Source organism: Staurois parvus, unplaced genomic scaffold, assembly GCF_062004578.1.
Source record: "Staurois parvus isolate SC_StPar_1 unplaced genomic scaffold, SC_StPar_1.0 ptg000445l, whole genome shotgun sequence".
NCBI lineage: Eukaryota > Metazoa > Chordata > Amphibia > Anura > Ranidae > Staurois > Staurois parvus.
In genome coordinates this window covers 1,577,564-1,603,216 of record NW_028318241.1, presented here as the reverse complement: position 1 = coordinate 1,603,216, position 25,653 = coordinate 1,577,564, and the positions used below count along the sequence as shown (strand labels likewise).

The 25,653-nt window shown below is 42.0% G+C and overlaps 1 protein-coding gene across 2 annotated transcripts in view; it reads left to right on the top strand.

Moving 5' to 3' along the window:
* The first annotated feature begins 805 nt into the window (after positions 1-805).
* NDUFAF2 (NADH:ubiquinone oxidoreductase complex assembly factor 2) overlaps positions 806-25,653 on the top strand; it is a 133,445-nt gene continuing 108,597 nt past the window's right edge. Inside the window, exon 1 of one of the 2 annotated variants that reach the window (XM_089688051.1) lies at positions 806-974. In XM_089688051.1, the coding sequence (XP_089544177.1) occupies positions 860-974 (115 nt within the window). In that variant the 5' untranslated portion in view covers positions 806-859. The remainder of the gene's footprint in view (positions 975-25,653) is intronic. The other variant, XM_089688050.1, reaches the window with a different exon arrangement.

Genomic DNA, 25,653 nt, shown 5'->3' with positions numbered 1-25,653 from the left:
TTTGTAAGGAAGAATGGGCAAAGATACCTCAAACAAGAATTGAAAGACTCTTGGCTGGCTACAAAAAGCGTTTACAAGCTGTGATACTTGCCAAAGGGGGCCGTACAAGATATTAACTCTGCAGGGTGCCCAAACTTTTGCAGACGCCATTTTTTTGTTTTCTGTTATTTTGAAAGAGTAAATGATGGAAATAAAATCTAACTTTTGTTGACATATTATAAGAATGTCTAATCTGTAATTTGATGCCTTTTGGAGATTTTTCCATCTTTCCTTGGCTTCTTTATGCACATTAATACAAATTTTTAGCTGGGGTGCCCAAACTTTCGATCCCCACTGTATAGGTAGGCCTTATTATAGGCTTACCTATAGGTAAAATTCAACCACTTCTAGATGCTGGGGACTGAAGACGGCTCTGGTGAGGACAACGCTGGATCCTGGGACAGGTGCCTGTTTATTAAAAGTCAGCGGCTACAGTTTTTGTAGCTGCTTTTATTTTTTACAAATATGACTGGAGCTCCCCTTTATGTACATAAAAGCTAAAAACAACCATAGATGATACAAAATGACATTTCACCAGCACAACATCAAGAATATCACTCTACAATGGACAGCTGTCAAAATAAAACAATGTCCTGGCTGTAGGATCCATCTTTGCAGTGATTACTGTTTTTTTCCTCATAGTGGTGTGAGCTACGGAAACATGGCCGCTGCAGCAGACATTGTTCATCTCAGCAGCTGTGCTAGGAGGCTATACACAACTATAAGGGGGCGGGCCTTGTGTTAGCAGAGCCAATCAGCTCGCCTAGACGAGCAGAGAGCTGAACAGCCCGGACATTGTATGTGAGTGCACGGGCTGACCATGGACAGGCTACGCTCGTTTCTGCAGAGGGCACTGGGGACAGTCAGGCATCACGTGGGCTCTGACCAGTTCGGGAATAAGTATTATTACATCCCTCAGCAAAAGACTTTGACAGGTAATAGAGCTGTGCACAGGGCAGTGTGCTGTGTGGGGGGACAAGGACCATGCTGGATACACAGTGCTGATCCCTATGGATGGGGAGAAAGGAAAGTACATGAAATCCCAACCACTAGAATCCCAGATTACATGGTGAGAGCAATTCAGACCACTTCCCTACCGGGCCAGTTCTGACACTTCTCTACCACATGTACAAAATCATTTATTTTAACTAGAAAACTATTTAAAACCCCCAGTGTATATATATATATTTAGCCAGAGACCATAGAGCAGTGGTCTCCAAATTGTGGCCCGGGGGCTGGATGTAGCCTTTTGTCTGCTTTTATCTGGCCCTTGGGGCAATATTTGATCCTCTGACACCAACAATGGGGCATATTTTCCCCTACTGACAGCAACAAAGCGGCACAATTCCTCCAAATGACACCAATGATGGGACACAGTTCCTTCCAAAGACACTAATAATGGGGTACAATTCCTCCAAATGACACCAGTGATGGGACACAGTTCCTTCCAAAGACACTAATGATGGGGTACAATTCCTCCTAATGACACCAATGAGGGGACACAGTTCCTTCCAAAGACACTAATAATGGGGTACAATTCCTCCAAATGACACCAGGGATGGGACACAGTTCCTTCCAAAGACACTAATGATGGGGTACAATTCCTCCTAATGACACTAATGAGGGGACACAGTTCCTTCCAAAGACACTAATAATGGGGTACAATTCCTCCAAATGACACCAGTGATGGGACACAGTTCCTTCTAAAGAAACTAATGATGGGGTACAATTCCTCCGAATGACACCAATGATGGGACACAGTTCCTTCCAAAGACACCAAGTCCTCCAAATGACACCAATTCCACCAATGGTGGGACACAGTTCCTTTCAAAGACACCAATTTACATAGTTAGTCTGGCTGAAAAAAAGCCAAAAGTCCATCCAGTTCAATCTTTAAAAAAAAACAAAGTTATAATCCTATACCCACAGTTGATCCAGAGGAAGGCAAAAAAACCTGCGAAGCATGATACAATTTGCTCCTGCAGGGAAAAAAATTCCTTCCTGATCCCCCGAGAGGCAATTAGATATTCCCAGGATCAACTTTACCTATAAATGTTAGTATCCAGTTATATTCTGTGTATCCAAGAAACAATCCAGGACTTTTTTAAAGCAATCCACTGAGCTGGCCAGAACTAATGATGGGGTACAATTCCTCCATATGACACCAATGATGGGGTACAATTCCTCCAAATGACACCAATGATGGGGTACAATTCCTCCAAATGACACCAATGATGGGGTACAATTCCTCCAAATGACACCAATGATGGGGTACAATTCCTCCAAATGACACCAATGATGGGGTACAATTCCTCCAAATGACACCAATGATGGGGTACAATTCCTCCAAATGACACCAATGATGGGGTACAATTCCTCCAAATGACACCAATGATGGGGCACATTTGCTCTCACTGACACCAAAGGTGGAGTGTTGTTTACTCCTACTAATGACATTTTCTACTTCCAGTGGCCACAGTCCACCCCCCCCCCTAAAATCTGAAGAACAGTAAACTGGCACTTTGTTTAGAAAGTTTGGTGACCCCTGCTCTAGAGAGCAAATTGCTGGATGTTGTGTATCTTTATGTCACACGATATTTGCGCATTGTTTATGCAGTTGTTTTGGAAAAAATACAATTTGAGTTTTAATGTGCAAAAACACAATATAATACCCAATTGCTTGGTAAAATATAAAAGATGATGTTACACTGAGTAAATAAATATCTAACATGTCGAGCTTTAATATTTACGCCCAACAGCACCAAACTACGGTACCTAAAAATTTCTGGAGGTGACGCTTTAAAAGCCTCTACAGGTTACCAGTTAAAGTGTTACTAACCCCCAGACCCTGCATTCATTATATCCGGTCTCCCTGGACCCTGCATTCACTATATCCGGTCTCCCTGGACCCTGCATTCACTATATCCGGTCTCCCTGGACCCTGCATTCACTATATCCGGTCTCCCTGGACCCTGCATTCACTATATCCGGTCTCCCTGGACCCTGCATTCACTATATCCGGTCTCCCTGGACCCTGCATTCACTATATCCGGTCTCCCTGGACCCTGCATTCACTATATCCGGTCTCCCTGGACCCTGCATTCACTATATCCGGTCTCCCTGGACCCTGCATTCACTATATCCGGTCTCCCTGGACCCTGCATTCACTATATCCGGTCTCCCACAGTACACACAACATGGAAATGCAATTATTTTAGTAAATGTAAACTGCTACATACCCTTTCTCATCAGCAGTTAGAGCAGTCATGTGACTTCAGCTGAGCACTGGTTAAAGCTTGTAAGAGGAGTTTTCTTTATGCTGTAGGAGGATGCAAAACCTCTGACCTCTGTCTGGACAGTGCTGATTGGCCCTTTGCTGATCACATGCACTCTTTGAAGAAAAAAAAAAAAACCTCTAGCAATACACACTAAACTGAGCATGTGCAGAAGGGCTACGGGTTCAGTCTGCCTTATCAGGTGGACATTTGAACAAGAGGAGGGGCAGAGAAGTCAGGATCAAACAGCCTTTTTACACAATTCAGAGGATTAACCCCTTAGGTTCCACAGTGAGTATAACGAGCATGCTTTACGGCATATACAGTGGGCATTCAGTGTGGGCACCCGGCTGTGACCGCTTGTGGCTTCACAGCTGGGTACCCACTGTGAATGCGCAAATAGCACTGCACTTCCTGAATGGTCCTGTAGTCTTTTGGGACCTGTCACGTGTCCCAAAAGACTACGGGGAGGAAGGACACCTTTTGCTTCCAATCGCCTAGGCGATCGGACCAGAAGTGAGAGCGGGTACCTGTCAAAATCAGGTACCCGCCCCCAAAGGTGCCAATCCTTAATGGGGAGCTGGGGAGTAGTCCTTAAAGCGGAGCTCCACCCAAAAGGGGAAGTTCCGCTTTAAGTAGTGGATGTGTCCTGATTATTTTTGTAGAATAATGATATCATTTTGTGTCACTTATTACAATGCCAACAAACACTCTTTCTTCATTTAACTGGCAAAGTCTACAGCTTTTCAGTGCGTCCAGCGGGCAGGTAATTGTGATTATATTACATGTACACATTTAAGGGTGGCCCCAGTAGGGCAGCATAAGACCTTGAAAACCAAGGTGCCACCCTTACAATGTAAATCCTTGCCATGGATCAGGGGACAGGATGAAATGAGAGGATAGAAGTGCAGAAGCAGAACAGCAAGTGCTGCCATCATCCACCTCACCACCCGCTCCACCTCTGCCACCCCCCTCTGCCTATCCCTCCACTGGCTCCCTATCGCCCAACGCATCAAATTCAAACTACTCACTCTGACCTACAAAGCCGTTCACAACACTGCCCCTAACTACCTCACCAACCTGATTCCCAAGTACCACCCTACCCGTACCCTTCGCTCTTCACAGGACCTCCTTCTATCTTGCTCCCTGGTCTCCTCACACGCACGTCTGCACGACTTCTCCAGGTCCTCCCCCATCCTCTGGAACTCACTACCCCAATCCATCAGACTGTCACCTTCCCTCCTCACCTTCAGGCACTCCCTGAAAACCCACCTCTTCGGGGAAGCCTACCCCACCCTCACCTAACTGCTGCTCTCCTTCATTCCTCTTACCACTCCATCCCCCACAGCCACTTCCTCCTGTACCACTACCCCCACCCTCCTAGATTGTAAGCTCGAAAGAGTAGGGCCCTCTAACCCCTTGTGTGCTGTTTGTAGTTGCTGTAATGTTTCATGTATTGTCCCCCCCTCTATTGTACAGCGCTGAGCAAACCCTTTGGCGCTATATAAACTCGACGTAATAATAATAATAATAATCAGCATCTTCATTACCAAGAAAGAGAAAATAGGATTTAATATTAGGATAATTACCTGAAGAATACAATTTTAGAGGACTTTGGCTGCTCAGTTGGCACCTTTCTTTAGGTCCCACATTGCTTGTTGGTTGGGTTGGAAATTGTCATCAATCATATATTTTGACTTATTACTTTACCAACACAGTAGAGGTCTTAAAATGGAACTACACTGCACCTGAGCACCACAAACCAAAAGCGCTCTTTACACACACACACGCACACACACACCTGTGCCCATCTTGAGTAAGAGTAGATGATTCATGTAGCATTAACATACTGGAATCCATATGCCCTTAGCTCAGGCAGAAGGATGTGCTTAGCTGAGAAAACCCCTCCTCCCCTCTTGAGGACTCCTGGGATGTATGACATCATTTGCCTAGTCATGAAAACTGGGAAGTGACTAAAGAAAAGTAAAAAAACGTTTTAAACAAGTAAATATGATATACTTTCCTATCCAGTTACCAATGCTAGCAGCGTAAGGATTCAAAATATTCAATGCTGATAGAGGGAAGTTCCACTTTAAGCTTCGAATTTATACTTGCTGGTTATAGGTTTGTATGTTTCGAAAACTATCAGGGTATTGGGAAGATTATATCCAATTTGTGTATTACTTTGTTGCTGGTATGACATACAGTACAAGAGTGCAGGTGTATAATCTGACCATATCTCCTAATGGCAGGAATGATTGGGGAGGATGTGATGTATTCTGTAATACTGCCACTTGAGGGCAGCATTGGCTGAAAAATATCTGCTTTGTGTTGCCAACTCATCCTTTTAATATCATATATTGGATTATATGGATATGACCGCGATACTTCTTTTAGATAATTGATGTTGTGTTTATGACAGAAGGGTGTGGGGGTTGGATTGGGAATCTCATCCCATTCATGAACAGTAAATTATAAATTGTCATTGGGGGTATTCATTCTCTGAAGAGGAGGCCGCATGTTTTGTAAAATTAACCCATCTGTTGTCACTGTGAACTCCTAGGGGGTCCTCCATAAAACCTTCGCCAACTTACTTTCTGGAGGGAAGAAATATTAATTTCTTTTTAATGAATATAATTAATTTAAAGTAACAGCAGCCTTTTTTATGTTGCTTTTGCATTAAAATAAGTGAGGCACAGCGGTGAAATAGTAAGGGGGCCAAAAGGAGGTGTGTAATGTGCTGGAGGTATGTTTCTATTATCTTTTGTGTAATGATAACCTTCCAGTCTATGTTCACATATAGGCAATGCGAGAAATGCAGCGAATCCTTTCCGTTTCTCGCACTGCATTGAAATTGCAAAGTGGTAAATTAACAACACCCTGAAAACAGCTCTCAAAACGCAGTGCGATTGCCTGAAATCAGATCATATAGGTGTGAACACTCATGTGATCCGATTCAGGTGCAGCCAAAAAAAAAAAAGGGTACGGAGCCATTTTGGTGTGAATGCAGTGCATTGTGAGCCATACAAAATGAATGGATCAAATCGCAGTGCATTCCTGTGCGAATCACATGCAGTGTGACCGTGTGAACTGGGTCCTATTGTTGCCTTTAACCACCTGCTGTCTGGCCGTTGTATATAAACGGCCGGACGGTGGCAGTGCAGGGTCGGGTGGCCATTTATAAACGGCCTCCTCGCCCCCTGCTTGTGCTCGCTCCCTGGGAGCGCGCAGCACTGCCATCCGGTGCGTGCTGTGTCCTCCGGACACAGTGGAACACCGATCATTGGACGGGACCTCTGTGGGAGGTCCCGATCATGTGATCACTGATTGGCCAATCAGTGATCACATGCAGAGCAGTAAGCAAGATGTCACTTGTGACATCATTGCTTACTACGTGTGAAATCTGTGAATGATCAATGCTAATTTGCACCTAATAGGCCAAAATAGTGATCAGTAGGGGTAAGGTCGGGGCTTTGTGAAGGTCACTTTAGTTCCTCCACACCACACTCATCAAACCATGTCTTTAGAGAGCTGGCTTTGTGCACAGAAACAGAAAAGGGCCTTCCAACCCACATGCTGTCAGTCTAGGCTGTTTTGGGGGGGGGAGGCGCAGCACCGCGATCCGGTGCCCGCTCTGTCTTCCGGACACAGTGAAACACCGATCGTCGGACGGGATCCCGATCATATGATCACTGATTGGCCAATCGGTGATCACATGCAAAGTAGTAAGCAAGATGTCACTTGTGACATCATTGCTTACTACGTGTGAAATCTGTGAATGATCACAGAGGTCACATGGTACAAGGCTATTCACAACAGCCTTGTACCATGTGACAAGTTGTGACCAATCACAGCTCACTCAGTAGTTCTCAATGGCTGCAAGCATGCAGCTAGAGAGAAGGAGAAATGATTGCTTTTACAGCCTTTATTTGTGTAAAAGCAATCAGTGTAAAAAAAAAAAAGAAATCTTCATCACCCCCCACAAGTAGTACAGTGTCACTATGGTGACACTGTACTGTTAAGGTGACAGTATGAAAAAAATAAATAATATAAAAAAAGTAAAACAAAAATGTTTAAAAATTATAATTTTTGGTTATAAACTAATTTCGTTTTTTTTTGTTTTTTTTTTACTAAAAATATAACATGACATTTTGGCCAAGATTTATGATGAAATACTATTTATTTGCAAAATTTTATAAGAAAAACACTTTTTTTTCAAAATTTTTGACTTTTAATTTACATAGCAAAAAAAATAAAAATCCCAGTGGTGAATAATTACCACCAAAATAAAGCTTTATCTATCTCCAAAAAATGCTAAAAAATTCATGTGGGTACAGTATTGCATGACCGCGCAATTGTCATTCAAAGTCTGATAGCGCTGAAAATTGGCCCGGACAGGAAGGGGGTAAAAGTGTCTGGACTGGAAGTGGTTAAAAATGGAATGTTGGATTATTTACCTGGCTGTTTGTACATTTTTTTTTATATTCTGGCGGTTTCATAAAGTAATAGTCAAGCATTACTGCACAGGAAGAATGAACTGGCCTTAGTGTACAGCTTTTTATCCTATGTGTGTTCCAGTTTGCCCCTTGCAAGTTGCTACTTACCTTGAGTGGTATTTGTTTTTTGTCTGTTTTTATTGTATTTCCCAGAAGAGATAGGGGTTTGTAGCATAATGGTTTAACTAGTTTCTGACCGCCCTCCCACAATGCACTGCGGATGGGCAGCCACTGTAGGCAAAGTGATGTACGGGTACGTCGCTGCCTACCTCCGGGTTTCAAGTAGGCGCACCCTTCCCTCCCGGCACCTATTGTGGTTGTACACAGCGGGAACCTGTGACCAAGTCCCAGCCAATTATTTATGGCCAGGACCTGCTGATTGGCTGTGTATAATCACAGCCCAAAGCTCTGTGTTGGTAAACAACACAGAGCTCTGTACAGAAGAAGCAGTATGTCAGTTTTTTATCCCTGAAAAGCAAGGATGAGAAACTTCGAGATCTAGTAGTAAAAACGACACACTTTACACACATTACATGTAGTTAGGCACACATTTAACTCTTTGATTGCCCTGGATGTTAACCCCTTCCCAGCCAATATCATTGGTACAGTGACAGTGTATAATATGATCACTCTATTAATGTCAGTGTCAGATTGCCCATTGCACTCCCGCAGTCTCATTGTAAGATGCTGATCACCACCATTGGTAGTATAAAAAAAAATTCTAGTATATATACCCTAGTTTGCAGGCGATATAACTTTCATGAGACATGTAGAAGAATACATTTTGGCCAAAATTTATGAAGAACTTTTAAATAATAAGTAAATAATATTGTTTTTTCTTCCAAAATTTACGGTTGTTGTTTATATGGCAAAAAACCCAGTGGTGATCAAATACTACCAAAAGAAAGCTCTATTTGTGTGAAAAACATGATATAAATTCCATTTGGGTGAAATGTTACATGATCGCGCAATTACCACTTAAAGTAGTGGTGTAGCAAAATAATGGATTGGTAGTGAAGGGGTAAAACCTTCCGGGGGTTAAGTGGTTAAAGATGAACTTCCAGTTCCAACATTTTTTTTTTTTTGTTTGCTGGGTTATGCTCAAAATGTATACTCACACAACCAGCAAACCCTTTGGTGTTCTCCAGTGATCTGCTGCTCTCACCTGGTCCTGCACAGCCATCTTCTTTGTGGTGTCATCAGGAGCTGGCTTTCTCCTCCTGGTTCTTGCAGCTGGTTCTTATCGGGGCCCGGTTGCAAGAATCATGAAGAGATAGCAGGCCCTTCACATTGACATGGATGACTGTGCACTGCTGTACTCATGTATACAGTGTTGTTATCAACAATACAAGTACAGCGTATGGGCATATGCAAAAAATAGAAAACTATTTTTACTTTGTGGATTTGAACACAACACAACATGTTGAGTCAACCACAGGGTGTTCTACCGGTCCAGGGCCGTGGTCCATTATTTGGAACCCAGTGTTTAGAGACTGCATTGGGGACATTCCCACCGTGACAGGCAAAACCTGGACTTATTTACATCCAGCATTGTGGACAAGTAAGACAGGGTCACCTTGTATCTCTGACCATTTCTGTTAAAAAAAAAAAAAAATAAATAAAAAATAAAAAGGAGCCATCTTTGGAATGTATTCACTTCACGGTGTACAACATAACAAATTTAGCATAAAAATTCAACCACTCAGAGAGTAGTCTCAGGTGGATGGCCAGGTATTACAGCACACCAATGGTCTCATACTTTAAGGCCAGTTCCATCTAGAGCCCTTATAATGTACTCGGGAGCGTCCTCTCGCCCTTTTGCCATGAGGATCTCTTACAGGATAAGCTTACCCTAAACTCTGACCCCTGTTCTGTGAGTCCCCCGCATGGGAATACCCTCACTTGCAGCTATGGCAGAGATCAGGGGAAAGGTAGCCAATGAAAATAGCAGGTGAACATTTGCCCTGCTAAAGGCCTGCAAACATTCCACGTTTTAAAAAAATTTAGTGCTGAAGAGGAGGAGGGTATATAAGTCTGGCTGCTGTGTAGCCACCCCCTGTGATGAAGTTGGAAGGATGAAACCTGTCAGGATGTGGGTACGCGACGGCCAGAACTAGCACAGTGATGGACCCGAAAGTGATGTGGCAGAGACATTGAGGGACCACTGCACAAGATTGCTGATGAGCGTGATTTATGCTTTTACTGTACCACTGCAGGCTGATTCTTCTTTTTATATATATATATATATATATATATATATATATATATATATATATATATATATATATATATATATATATATATATTATGCGGTGATTATTAACTTCTTGCCGACCGCGCATAGCCGAATGACGGCTTCACCGCGGCCGGCCAGTTCTGAGTGGACGTCATATGACGTCCTCCCAGAACGCGCTCTCCTGCGCGCCCCAGGGGGCGCGCACCTGGCGATCTCCGTGATCGCTGTGTCCTACGGACACAGCTGATCACGTGATGTGGTGAAAGGCCGATCCCACCGGCCTTTTACCACGTGATCAGCGGTGTCCAATGACACGCTGATCACAGGGAAATGCAAGTGCCTGTTCTCGGCTGCACTTTCCTCACGCTGTCAGATCGTGAGGAAAGTACTGCCGAGAACCGGCAGTTGTCAGAGCGGGGATCGGCACCGATCATCAGGGCACTGATGATCAGTGCCCTGATGATCGGTGCCCAGCAGTGACACCCGCAAGTTCCGCCCAGCAGTGCGCCCACTAGCCCCGCCCACCCGTTCCCAGCAGTGCCCCCACCTGTGCCCAGCAGTGCACCCACCTGTGCCACTCTGCAGTGCCACCTACCTGTGCCCAGAAGTGCCACCTACATGTGCCCACCAGTGCCACCCACCAGTGCCACCCACCAGTGCCACCCACCAGTGCCACCCACCTGTGCCCACCCACCTGTGCCGCCCACCAGTGCCGCCCACCAGTGCAGCCAGTCAGTGCCACCAGTCAGTGCCCAGGGGTTGTGCCAGTCAGTGCCGCCAGTCAGTGCCCAGAAGTGATGCCAGTCAGTGCCGTCTATCAGTACCCATCATCAGTGTCACCTATCAGTGCCGCCTATCAGTGCTGCATATCAGTGCCGCCTATCCGTGACCCCTAATTAGTGCTGTCTATCAGTGCCGCCTATCCGTGCCACCTCATTAGTACTGCCTATCAGTGCCCTTTAGTGCTGCCTATCAGTGCCCATCAGTGCCGCCTCATCAACGCAAATCAGTGAAGGAGAAAAAATACCTGTTTGAAAAATTTTATAAAAGAAACAAATAAACTTTTTTTTTTTTCAAATTTTTTGCACTTTTTTTAATTTATAGCGCAAAAAGTAAAGCGCCCAGTGGCGATTAAATACCACCAAAAGAAAGCTCTATTTGTGAGAAAAAAATGATCAAAATTTCATATGGGTACAATGTTGCATGACCGCGCAATTGTCAATCAAAGTGCGGCAGCGCTGAAAGCTGAAAATTGGCCTGGTAAGGAAGGGGGTATAAGTGCCTGGTAGGCAAGTGGTTAAGCTGGATGGAGGAGTGACCCAGTAACAAGATATCAAGAAGTTGGTGTGTAATTTTGCACAAATCAAGTAATGCCAATCAAGAGAATAGGTGGCATAGAGTTTTGGTGAGTTTCTTCTTGAAGGGAGAGGCTCCTCCTATCTACAAGCAGTATGTGGTGGAAAGCTTTTGGGGAAAACGCAGCACATTTCTTTAAACAATTACTACAATTACCTTCTGCTCTTTTTTCTGTGTAGATGTCTTAGAACATGTCATGAGACAAACTTCTATAATGGCTCCATTTTACAGGCCTGGAATCTTATAGCTCACAGCTTGGACAGCTGAAATTGCCTTCAAAAGGCATATGCCTTTCAAAGAAAAATGTCCGCTCGTTGATGCACGTGACCAATTTATCAAAGAGGTATTAAGCTTATTCTTCCACAGTGCACAGAGCACATGTCCCCTCTAACCAGGCTTCAACTTCAAAACGGTGAAAGGCTTGGCCCACCAAGTCTTCCCCAATTCCCTCTTCACAGTGAAAGGGGTGCCCTTATTCCTAAGAGTCAAAATTTTGCATGGCATCTGTAAGGTCAGTAATTAAACAGGTCTGCAAAAAAAATTTTTTCAAGAGCTGTTTTGGTTATTCCATGTAATCTTTATGTTTTTTGGTGCACCGAATCCAAAAATGACCTCCATTTTGTCATAGGACATCACGTTTCCTGACAATTTAGGTAACTATATTAAATAAGGCAATACCTCAAAATAAATGGAAATAGACTTGTAAAATTAAAGTTTTATTACAATTTTTTCATGAAAATCCTTTTTTGAACTGAAATGAGCTCACCTACACACACTAAACTCGATTCTTCTTCCCTGTGAGGCTGCTCTTGGTGCATTTACGCTTGTGAGTAGCATCTAGTATGTCTCTCTAAAGCATCCAACAGTAGTCTGCCATCATTGTAATGCTCCATTTTCCCTGGTATCTCCTTTCCATCTTTTTATTGTCTTGGTGGAATCTTTCACCTTGTTCCTCACAGCTCCCAAAGTTTCAGGAAAGTAGTCAAGGTGGGACTGGAGGAAATGCACTTTCATACTCATCAGGTAACCTAAAGCTTGAAATGCTTTCAGCATTCGTCCGACGATCTTTTTTGTAGTGAGGATCTTTTTTATTGCCTAAAAATTTCTGTACGACTTCTTTAAATGCAATCCACCCTTCTTCTTGAGGATCCGTCATGGTATTGACAAACTCTTGATCAACTATAAGCCTTCTAATATTTGTTCCGACGAACACACCTTCCTTCAATTTGGCTCCGACAGGCCTGGACACTTGGGGGTTTCTTTACTAAAGCTGGAGAGTGCAAAATCAGACTCACTTCTGCATAGAAACCAATCAGCTTCCAGGTTTCATTGCCAAAGCTTCATTGAACAAGCTGAGGTTAGAAGCTGATTGGTTTCTATGCAGAAGGGAGTCTAAATTTGGACTCTCCAGCTTTAGTAAATAAACCCCTTGGTGACCAAGTATTTGAAGCATTCTCCATCTCTTGGAAGTGATTTTACGAATTGCTTCATCAATCCCAATTTTATGTGGAGAGGTGGTAGAAGAACTTTATGGGAAGGTACCAAAGTTTCTCGGAGGACATTTATTTCACCGAATGTTAGTACCCTCGGCTGCCAACTTGTCTTGGTCCAGTGATTTTGTCCCATAGACACAGAAAACAAGGGTATTTGGTATCCCACCCACTGGATTCTTCAGGAAATATTAACCCCTTCTACCATTAGAAGCACAGACTCAGGGCTGAGGCTTACACATACAGCATGCTGCTGAGTATCCCAGTAGTCAGACATGTCACTCAGAGCAGCAGGGGGAGGGGCAGAGATTGTTTACCTGCAAATAACAACAAAGGGCCAGAAGTGAACTAGGGAAATGAGGAAATAGAATTTTTTTTCCCTAAAATCTGCTTAACTTATGTATATATTGCTGACCATCAGATTTACAGTGCTATATTTTGTTTTACATAACTCGGACAACCCCTTTAAGGTTTTTTGGGCATTTTATATCTTAAATGCACGTATGTGAATTAATTAATAGTAATTTGGATTTTAAATTTGGTTAAAAACTCATAATATGAAAAACTTACCAAAAATTAAAAAAAATTTATACATTTGAAGACAATTTTTCATTTTGTGTCAAATCATGACGTCTAGGAGTTTTTTCAATATTTTATTTGTTTTCAGCACACCAACATACATGGAAATTAGTTGAAAATAATCAAACAGCTTTTTAGTCGCAGACCTGTGTTATCTCTCTGAGAAGAGGGGAATACATGGCATCTGTGGACATCCAAAACGTCTATATACATATGTGCCCGTTTACCCACCCTATCAGTGCTTTGCATTGGCACACAACCACTTCCAATTTGTCACTTTGCCCTTTGGTCTGTCCTATGCTCCCAGAGTGTTCAGAAAGTCTTAGCACCTCTGCTTGCTTGGCTCGGAACCCAGGGGAATTAAGGTTAGAGGCTATCTAGAAGACCTTCTTCTGAAGGACAGCTTTCCCTTGCAGCTATCAGAAAAAGTCCACAATACAAATCACATGCTCAAGGCCTTTGGTTGGCTGATCACTTTCAACAAATCTGCTCTCCAACCTCCCCTTCACCTGGAATACTTGGCTCTGGTCCTTTTACACATCCCAAACAAAAGTATTTCTACCTGAAAATAAAGTTCTTTCTCTAAAAGCATAAGCTCCAGTCTTAAGATCCAAGAGACATCCCATATTGAGTCTCCCCATGAGAGTTGTATGCCTAATAGTAGCCTCCTTTGAAGCAGTACAATTCACCCATTCCATTCAAGAACTCTCCTATAAATTATCTTGTTGGCCTGGAGCAAACAGACTCCTCTCTCTCAATTTGCCACTGCTTCTGTACAGCCAAGCAAGGAACTCCCTATGTAGGTTGATCACCACCCCAGCCCTAAGAATGGAGAAGCCCTTTCTTTCCTATCACTGGAAAGGTATCACAAGAGACGCAAGTCTCTCAGGCTTGGGAGGAGTGTTCCAATTCCTAATAGTCCAAGGAACATGGTAATTGAGGGAAGCCAAGCTTCCCATCAGCATCTTGGAGTTCAGAGTAGTCAGGTTGGCCCTGCAGCACAGTACCCCCTTTCGAAGGGGCAACCAGTTAGGGGGCAGTCTGAAAATGCCAGAGTGGTTAACTACATCAGCCACCGACGGAACACCAGGAGTGTGGCCGCTTTGAAGAAATCAAATCACTTCTTGGACAGAAATTCGCTGTCCAGTGATCTCTGCGGTCTACATTCCAAGAGTAGACAACTGAAAAGCAGATTATCTCAGCCTTCATTGCCTGGATCAAAGGAAATGGGCCCTTCATCCAGATGTCCTCAATATGAGATGCCAAAAACTGGATTTTCTAAAACACATAGTAAAGCTCTATTGAATAGACTTGAGGTGTTTAGCTTAGGCACATCTTTCCTACTTTTACATGCCTGAGGTGTCCCTCTGATGCCAGCATGACTTCTTAGTGACCAGCTAGTAGTCCTATTCAACCCTTTACCAGCTGTAGCCTGCATGCGGGTCTGTGAAATCTGGGAAAGGCCTTGTGTCTTCAAACAGCAATTTCCAAATGTCAGGCACATTGTGTTGGGGTTCTTAACTAGCAGCCTGGAGCACAGAATAATCCTATTTCTGCCAAGCTGACAGTGACATTGGACAGCTGTCGGGGCTGAGATCAGCTTCTGATTGACTGATTGAGTCATTAGTATATTACCTGTTGTTTTTGCGCTAAATTCTGAAGCTTCTTTTTTTAGAGTGCACTGGACATTCTTCTTTTGTCCGTCGGCTTTCTGTGCTTTAAGGGTCAGTTTGCCTAAAACTGACACTCAAAATGCATATGTAGAGCCACAAATGTTTTGTTTTAGTTTTGAATACAGTGGAAACAGATCTCCAATCAGATTTCACTTCAAGATCCCCCTTCATTTTTTGCCTTGATGACAAAGTTGCCACTAGATAGAAGTGAAGGAAAATATCCATTGCAGACACAGCCGGCTGGGGGGGGGGGGGGTTGGCGGTATAAAAATAGGTGGTTGATCCACAGTTTTACTACCCCCTTAAGCTGCACAGGAAGCCAGACGCTTTTGTATACATGCCTAGGCAGACATATCCCATGCACTGCTTGGTTGCGGTACTGAGATTGAGTGAATTGGGTTGTGCCACAACCGCCCTGCAACCGTGTGTAATGCATGTGATTGTTGTGCATACTTTTCTGGATTAAAACAGGATGGTGAGGAGGCAACATATTGCCTAACAGCCACCTGCCAGCCAGCTTTTGAAAAGCAATCTACCATGGATTACTTTTCAGAGGGGCAGCAAGGACTTCAAGTGTGAAAGTGCCCAGATAGAAATAAGGAACTATTTAACCCACCCTCCAGTGCCTCTCTGGGCTCTGCCGTCCCACTGGTGAGCCTAGAATGGATAACGGAGCTTCCGCCGGCATACCATAGAGATCATTGACCTCTGCGGTATAGGAAACCAGAAGTGATGATCATTTTTAAAGTACTCCTGTCCCTCCGCGCTCACGTGCAAAGACGAAAGCATGTGTTGGTCCCGCATGCTTTTGTAAGCAGCAATTGCACAACACGTGTGAGGTATTGTTGTGAACGTCAGAGTGATAGCAATAATTCTACCACCGCCTCTGGAACTCTAAACTGGTAACTTGTAAAGACTTTTAAAGCGTCGCCATTCCATGAGCGTGCCCAGTTTTAAACCATGACATGTTGACTATCTATTTACTCAGTGTAACAGCATCTTTTATATTTTACCAGAAAATAGGCTGTTATATTGTTTGTGTGCAATAAAATTCTTTAAAGTGTACTTTTTCCCAAAAAAATTGCATTTGAAAATTGCTGCGCAAGTACTGTATGACTTTTATTTTCTAGGGTCTCTGCTAAAAATATATATATATATATATATATATATATATATATATATATATATATATATATATATATATATATATATATATATATATATATATATATATTTATATATATATATTTATATATATATATTTAGAGATAGATAGATATATATATATGTAGAGAGATATATCTATATATATATCTATATATCTCTATATATCTATCGCAAAAAAATTAAAGGAACACTTTTTAATCAGAGTATAGCATCAAGTCAATGAAACTCCTGGGAAATTGATCTGGTCAGTTAAGTAGCAGAGAGGGTTGTTATTCAGTTTCAGCTGCTTTGGTGTTAATGAAATTAACATCAGGTGCACTAGATGGGCAACAATGAGACGACCCCCAAAACAGGAATGGTTTTACAGGTGGAGGCTACTGACATTTTTTCTCTATTCCATCTTTTCTGACTGCTTTTCACTAGTTTTGCATTTGGCTAGGGTCAGTGTCACTACTGGTAGTATGAGTCAATACCTGGAGCCTACAGAGGTTGCACAGGCAGTCCAACTCCTCCAAGAAGGCACATCAATACGTGCCATTGCCAGAAGGTTTGCGGTATCTCCCAGCACAGTCTCAAGAGCATGGAGGAGATTCCAGGAGACAGGCAGTTACTCTTGGAGAGCTGGACAGGGCTGTACAAGGTCCTTAACCCATCTGCAGGACAGGTATCTGCTCCTTTGTGCAAAGAGGAACAGGATGAGCACTGCCAGAGCTCTACAAAACACATTACCCAGTTCACAGTCCATATCCGTATAGATATCTAGCATCATTTTCCCCATTGAGATCTGATGTGTTTTCGAAGTGTTTCTTTAATGTTTTTGAGGTGTGTGTGTGTATATATATGTGTGTGTGTGTGTGTGTGTGTGTGTGTGTGTGTGTGTGTGTGTGTGTATATATATATATATATATATATATATATATATATATATATATAAAAAATATAAATTAATGTTTGGGGATTGTATAATTTTCTAGAAAAAAACCTGATTTTTACTTACTGTAAACAAAAAGTGTCAGAAAAAGGCCTGGTTTTTCAAGTGGTTATAACCTGGTATTGTTTCTTTTGCATTGTATTGAAATATTTATTTACTTACTTTTTCCAACAAAGGTAGAGGCAGGGACACATCGCCTTTGTATTATTACATGGATGGGTGGCTGGTCTCTGTTTTGTTTTTATTTAAAGTGAAAATCTTTCTTCATTAAATGTCTCCTTTTTGGTCTTTGTTTTGTGGAGCGCGGTCAATTTCTGTGTCTGTGTTCAGTAGGCTGGTGTTCAGCATCCCTTCACCTGCTTGCTGTGTTCTTTTTACCGCCTGGCTCGCAGGATGCGCACATTGCACATTAGTAACACTTTCTCACTTGTCAGTCAGCATCGTGTCAGCTTGTTTAATGAGTGCCACTACCCAGACTCGCATGCTAAGTTATTATTAAATATTGAGCTATGTTCGCTTGTGCTCTTCCTCCCCCAAAGCTTGCAGTGAATCATAATGTTTTTGTCAGATGGGTGAAAGGACAAAGATAGAAACTCAGACCTGCGTTGTTTCTTGTGGTTTCTAATATTAATATATTCTGCATTTTCGCCCATGTTAACAGCAGAGAGGGGACGGCTGGCTTGTGTATATTTATGACTTGTGGCTAATTGGTGGAGGCGAACGGGGATGTCTGTGACAGTGTATGCCGGCTTCCTTGTCTCCGCATTGTATTCTTGTCCTCTCTGCTGGCAGGGTGACAGTTTAACTAGAGGTTCAGATTTGTAGCACTGACTGATACGTGTAAATGATTCCTAAAGTGAACCTGTCCGCATGGGCAGCATTTGTCACAGCTTAAGGTGGCTCTGGCTGACTCCTGGAAGTGGCTTTAGGTCTAGGGTAGTCTTGTGGTTGTAGCATTGCTTCCAGGAGGTGGCCAGTTGCAGCTAGTTCACACCGCAACCCCCATGCTCAGTGTGTGTTTCTAAATTTTTATGTACATGTGTTTTTAGGGCTCATGTGCACTGCCGCTCCTAAACTGACATTCAGGAGCTGTTCAGCGTTTTTTTCAGCAGCCCCTGACCTCTCCCTAATGTTTTCCCATGTACACATCGTCGTTTTTTTGAACGCACCAAACGTGCGTTCAGGAGTAGATTTTACCGGCGTTTCAAATGCCAAACTCTTGTAAACGCGGTTAACCTCGTTTATAAGCGTTTGCGTTTAGAAGCGTTTTTTTAACTGTTCCATGTCCAGATGCTGCCCAGAGCCTTTTTTCATCATCAAAAATGCATGCAAAGCGCTTTCTATGTGTTCAAATGGACCCGATACACCAGCGCAGTCCATTCCAGGTTTTGCATGATGGAAAATATGGTAGAACGTGCTGTGTTATGCTCATGATGGGATCCATAGTGAATGCAACCAGAAAAGACAGGTCATCTCAACACATACTGCTCTCTCTGCTTCTGCTCTCTCTATTCCTCTCAAAATGTCTGAAATAGTTAATTATTTACTATTTTTCTGTGCATTCTGGGCATTTGGGAAGGTCTCCTGGGGTGACATGCTGACTGGTCACACAGGTCTCTCCCCCGTCAGGTTTTCCTGACGATCGATCGCCAAGTGCCGTTCTGGAATCGCCAGCCAGGACGCAATGATTGACAACCCTAGCCGCCAACAGCAGTGCCCCCTACTTGGAAATGCAAATCACACATATCTATTTATATATCTATCTATATATATATATATATATATATATATATATATATATATATATACATACATACATACATACATACATACATACATACATACATACATACACACACGTGATTTTGTGCAGCCCTGCCGCCCTGTAGCAGTACTTCTGCTATAGGGTGGTGGGTGGGAAAGTTGTTAAATGAATCTCATTTATTAAGGGAAAAAAGCTGTCCAAACCTGTCTGGCCCTATGTGAAAAAGTAATTGCCCTCCAAACCCGTGCTACATAACCAAAAGTGCACTTTAGCTGGAGGTAACGAACCGAAGGCCACACATTCTCCTTCAGGATTTTTGGTAGAGCGCACAAATCAAGGTTCCATAAATTTATTGCAAGTTATCCAGATCCTGCAGCTGCACAGCAGCCCCAGACCATCACACTACCACCACCATGTTTGACTGTTGGTATGATCTTCTGTCTATGAAATGCTGTGTTAATTTTATGCCAGATGTAACCGGATGCACACCTTCTAAAAAGTTCAACTTTTGTCCCCTCAGTCTACAGAATATTTGCCCAAAAGTCTTGGGGATAATCAATATGTTTTTTGGCAAATGTGAGATGAGCCTTTGTTTTCTTTTTGGTCAGCAGTGGCTTTCGCCTTGGAACTCTACCATGGATCCCATTTTTGTCCAGTTTTTCTTATTGTTGAATCGTGAACACTGACCTTAACTGAGGCCTACAGTTCTTTTAGATTGGTTCTGGGTTCTTTTCTGACCTTCTGGATGAGTCGTCATTGTGCTCTCGAAGAAATTTTGGTTGGCCGGCCACTCCTGGGAAGGTTCATCGCTGTTCCAAGTTTTCTCCATTTGTGCATAACGGCTCTCGCTGTGGTTTGCTGGCGTCCCAAAGCCTTAGAAATGGCTTTGTAACCCTTTCCAGACTGATACATGCCAATTACTTTTTCTCATCTGTTCTTGATTTTCTTTAGAGTGCGGCGGTATGTGTTGCTTTTTGATATTTTTTTTTACTGTGCTTCAATTTGTCAGACAGCTTCTATCAAGCGATTTCTTGATATGATAGGTCTGGCAGTAATCAGGCCTGGGTGTGGCAAGTAAAATCAAACACCGCTTTCTGAAAAATGTGGTTAATCACAGTTCATTCACAATTGGGGGGGGGGGGGGGTGTATTGCTTTTTCACATAGGGCCAGGCATGTCTGGACAGACGTTTTTTCCCTTTTGCCAACTGCATTTTGTAGTTACTCGGGTTATCTATAGGTTGTGTTAAAATTTTTTGATGGTCTGAATGATTTAAGGCCCCATGTACACGGGACACTTCTGCATGATGGAAACTGACTTCTGGAAAACGTAGATTAAAAAACGTCTGTTTAGCTGCATTTGCATACCGCGTTTATGAGCGTTTGCGTTTTAGAAGCGTTTTTTTAAGATAACCTCAGGAGACTTTCCAAAATGCCCAGAAAGCACTGAAAAACAGTAAGAATTAACTATTTCAGACATTTTGAGAGAAATAGAGTGGAAGCAGAGAGAGCAGTATTTGTTGAGATTATTTTTTTTCTTTTTGTGGTGTTTGGATGTGTTCTAGCTTTTCTGTGAATAAATTATTGCAGCGGTGTCTAACTAACATTTTTTTTTTTTATGTAAAACCTCAAAGTATGGTGTACCAGGTCCATTTGAGTTCCGGGAAAACGCTTTGCATGCATTTTTCATGATGAAAAAAGGCTCTGGACAGCATCTGGAAATGGAAGAGTTAAAAAAAATTTGCAAACACCTCTAAACGCGGTTAGCTGCGTTTGCAATCGTTTCGTGTTTGAAACACTGATAGAAAATGCTGCTGAATGCAAGTTTTCTGCGTTCAAAAAAACTACTGTAAACTCAACTGCCTGTAAACGACGATGTGTAAATGGACACATAGGAAAACATTAGGGTGAGTTCAGGGGCTGCTGAAAAAAACACTGCACAGCTCCTGAATGTGGGTTTATCAGCTGCACTGTACATGAGCCCTAAGTGTGACAAATATACTTTCTTATCTTTTTCTCCCAAGGCAAATTCTGTTCTGATCAGCAGGGGATCTATGAGCTGATCCTCTGCTAACTGGAGCAGAGGGGGTGTATGAAGCACACAATACCTGTCCGCTCAGTTCCTGCAGAGCGGTCATGGACAGACCCTGCTCTTCTCTATGGGCGTTTGGGAGTAAACGGACTCCGCTGTCCATTTACACCCAGCTACCTCCACTGCGCTCCAGAAAACGGAAGAGGACAGAGTTCTCTCCAATTTTTTTTTTTTTAGTGGATCTAATTGGACCTGGAGGTAGGCGGGTGTAAAGGATCACAAGTCCTTTTATACCTGCCTGTTCACAGGTCTGCTTGAAAAACTGACAGGCAGACCTGATTGGGATGCTTGCCTGAATGCCTTACATTTTCACTTGACTGTATATATTTTTAATATGTAGGGCAGAGTCAGATTACTGTTTTCAGTTAGACACAAAGTGAATCGGGTACATTTTCTTTGCAGATGGTGGCCGACATGATGACAAGTTTGCAACATCATGATCTGTTATGAATTTTTAATTTAGAATCGGCTATTATATTGGAAATTTAAAAAAAAATTAATTTCTCTTCCTTGCAATCGTAGCAACATATTTTCAAATTTCAGACACGAGTTTCTGAACTCCTCTTGCTCTACACCTGTAATTGTCTCACAATTGTCTTTTATAGAAGGCAACATAGGGCTTGGCATCATTTTATAACCAGGCTTTCACCTTTAGGATGATATCTTCATGACAATCTAAAATGTACTATTCTAAATACTATTTCTGGTCAAGTGCTTGCTGATCTGCTGAATGGAAAGGGATGCTGGAGGTAAAATCTTTTGGGATCATGTGATTTGAAAGAAGAGAGCACCTATTATTGGTTTTATTGGACATTTAAGCAAATGCGCTGACATGGTTTTTTTTTTTTTTGTATCTACAGTGACTTAGTGATTAACACTTCTGTTTTGCAGCACTGGGGTCCTCAATTCAAGTCCCTGTTAGGATACAGTGTGCATGGAGCATGTATATTCTTCCTGTGCTTGCATGGGTTTCCTCCGGGTACTCTGGTTTGCTGGTAGGTTAGTTGGCTATTGGTCTAAAAATTGCCCTAGTATTATATTCTATAGAGCGCGCCCTAGATGGTTGCCTTACCATCTGCTCCAACAGTAGATAAAGCCCTCAGGGTCCTTCCAGTATATTAAGCCAAAATTAAAGTACAGGCAAATCCTAACTATATTGCATTTTGTATGCTTAAGTTGTGTGTAAACGCCTTCTTTTTTCTTATAGTAAATACCGTTTTTTGCCTTTTTTTTTTTTGTATCTCATGGGCCTCAGAGGCAATTGCATGTCATTGCTAAGTGCAAGATTACTGATGGTGGTAATTAGGGAGGAGCTGCATGATTGGCGTTGTACAATAACAGCTTCCTGTTGGGATAGCTCAGGTAGTTTTGGTTTAAGATGTGAATACACCTTATCTCATCCCTGGTGGTAATATAGACCAACTACAAACTGAGCATTGGCATGGCCCCTATAGTCTCTTCTGGAAGCACATGTGCCAGGGTGACTGTGCAGGAGAGTAGTCGAGAGACAGAAACCTAGCATTGTCAACCTATAACAGGAAAATCTTGAACCAGGTGCCAGAATTTTAAAAAAATCTGCAGTTTTTAAAATATTGAAAATTACTTTTGTAATTTCGTTAACATGTTAACTATTATTAGTGATTTGGCTTAGATTTCCTTTAAATGGCCTGTTTTTTCCCCTTTGTGAAAATTGAGTTTCACCTAATACAGAATTATGGAGGTTTTGGCGTTGCCTCAGCTGTGTTCAGCAAACAGATTTTAGAACATAATGAGGACCCTCTTTCTTTGTTCTAAGACCTGTACTAACGCAATGTGTATTTTATTGGGCTAACAGTTATTGTGATTATCATGATTGATTGTGAACTATTTATGGCTTGAGCTTTTTTTTTTTTTCTTTTTTCAATCTGGTGTCAGTTCATCAATTTTCACCAACGCAAAAATACAACCAATAAAACAGAAAATGTCTTTTGCTGGCATGGAGACAGATAGAACCCTGCTAGGCAGATGAATGAACCTTTCGTCCTGGTGAGGGCCTTGATGCATGGGTTTCTGTTCTTTGTTCTGAAGTATATAGAATTTAAAATGTCCTCTTCTAAAGATTGGACAAGAATGCCAAGGAACTCAAGTCCCTAAACTGTGCATTTTAAGGTGTGTACTGCAGTGTGATTGATGGACATATAATGGGCAAGCAAAATGGCAGAATATTTGTTCTTTATTTTTTTTTCTTTGTGATGCACTCAATCATTGTCACGTTCAATTACTTTTTCAAGCTTGCAGCAAATGTGTTTTTATTCCATGGACTGTAGGTCAGCCAATGCATTTTGTTTGACCTTCTGCATCACTGTACTGCCTTCAAGATCCGAGCATATAATCTGCATCAACCAGGAATGTAATACTGGTGGATATTGGCATATTTTTGGATGTGTGAAGACAGTGCTTTGATAGGGATAAAGTGAGCAGGGTGACCTTACTGAAATACTTGTTCAGTTGGTTTATCGAAGACTGGGGAGTCAGCAAGTTTAAGAAGACAAAGACACCATTTATATTGAAATAGCGCATTGGGTAAAAGAGGTAAGCCTATAGTTTAGAGATATTTTCACAGGAACTGCGGAACCTCTCTGTTGCGTGGCAGCCATTTTGTTCAGGTCACTTTACATTTCAGAAAAGAATACGTTATACCAAAATAAGCTTATAAGAAATAAGAACACAGTTCAAATGTTTTAAATTTTGAATTGAATATAAATCAAATGTTTGCATTTGATTCTTGTAATGCTCTAGAATTTGAAAATAGCGGGTTTGTTTTTGTACTTTATTATATAAAAGTGGACATAAAAATACCAGCTTTTTGATATGTAAAAAATTCAGACCAAGATAAGTCATTTCAGAAATTTTTCCATCTGACTTATTATTTATACAATTCAATTAAAAAACTGAATTTTTTTAATGAGGGAAAAAAACTAGATAATGTGGCTGCATAAGTGTACATGTCCTATTATAAATAGGCATGTGGCTGTGTTCAGACACCTGCCATCAATGAAAGTGATGGTTGATTAAGCCCATCAAAAGTTCAGCTGTTCTAGTAGGATTTTTCTGACATTTTACTTAGTTGCTTCTTACAGCAAATACCATGGTCTGCAAAGAGCTTCCAAAGCATCAAGAGGATCTCATTTTTGGAAGGTATCAGTAAGGAGAATAGTACAAAAAAACATTTTCAAGGCATTAAATATACCATGGAACACAGTGAAGACTGTCATCAATAAGTGGAAAACAAAATGGCACAACAGTACCATTCTCAAGAACTGGAGGTTCCTCCAATTGATGAAAAAAACAAGAAGCAAACTGGTCTAGGAGGCTACCAAGAGGCCTACAGCAACATAAACGAGCTGTAGGAATTTCTGGCAAGTGTTGATTGTGTAATGCATGTAACAAAAATCTTTTGGAATTTGGACATGTCTGAGATGTTGGATAGAGTGGCAAGACAGAAGCCTTTTCTTACTAAGAGAAACATTGAATCCCGGCTACATTTTGCAAACGCCTACATCAAGTCTGCCAGAAGCATGTGGGAAAATGTGTTCTGGTCTGATGAGACCATAATTACAAAAAGTAGGTTTGGCACAAAACTAACACTGCATCACCAAAAAGAACCCCATCATAGCCACAGTGAAGCATGGTGGTGGCAGCATTAAACTTTAGAGCTGTTTTTCTTCAGCTGGAAGTGGAGCAGTGACTTACACAGTTCCAAAAATCAGTCAAATTTGGCCCTAAACCTTCAGACCTCTGCTGAAGATGAAGAATGATTTCAACTTTTAGCACAATAACAACCCAAAGCATGCCTCCCAACTCAACAAAAGAATGGCTTCACCAGAAAAAGAACAAAGTTTTGAAATGGCCCAGCCAAAGCCTAAGCCTGAATCCAACTGAAAGTCTGTGAGGTGACCTGAAGAGGGCTCTGCTCTGGAAATGCCCCAACAATTTGACAATTTTGTACACTTTTTGTAAAGAACAGTGGGCTAAGAATATATGTGCCATGCTGATAGACTCCTACACCAAAAGACTTGAATGCTGTAATAAAATCGTAAGGTTTGGTTTTTTTTTTTTTTTTATTGTATTGCACAGATTATAGGTCACATTAGGTGGAAAAAAATCAGATGTGATTTATCTTTGCCAGGCCTGGCTTTTGAGGCCCTTGTCCTCAACAACAGAGTACTCCCTCAAGTTGAGGGCATGTGGCCTGGTATGCTTTTGGAGGAGAGAGGGTGTCATCTTCTCCCCCCCCCCCCTCTTTATAGTGAACGGTTTCTTTTTTTCAGGGAGCAGGTATCTATTTCTGACAGGTAACTTTGGCCCCCACCTATAACCTCCTGGGACACATCTTTTGCCTTAACACAATGGATACATTCCTCTACTCACTCTGATGGGAATACATTGGACATTGTTTTCTCCCATCTTTGCACTCCCTACAACCTCACAAACACCCACTTTCCTCTCTCTGATTACAATCTCATCACCATTACAGTGTCCTCGTCTTCAAAAACTTATCCCTCCAAGCAGCAATT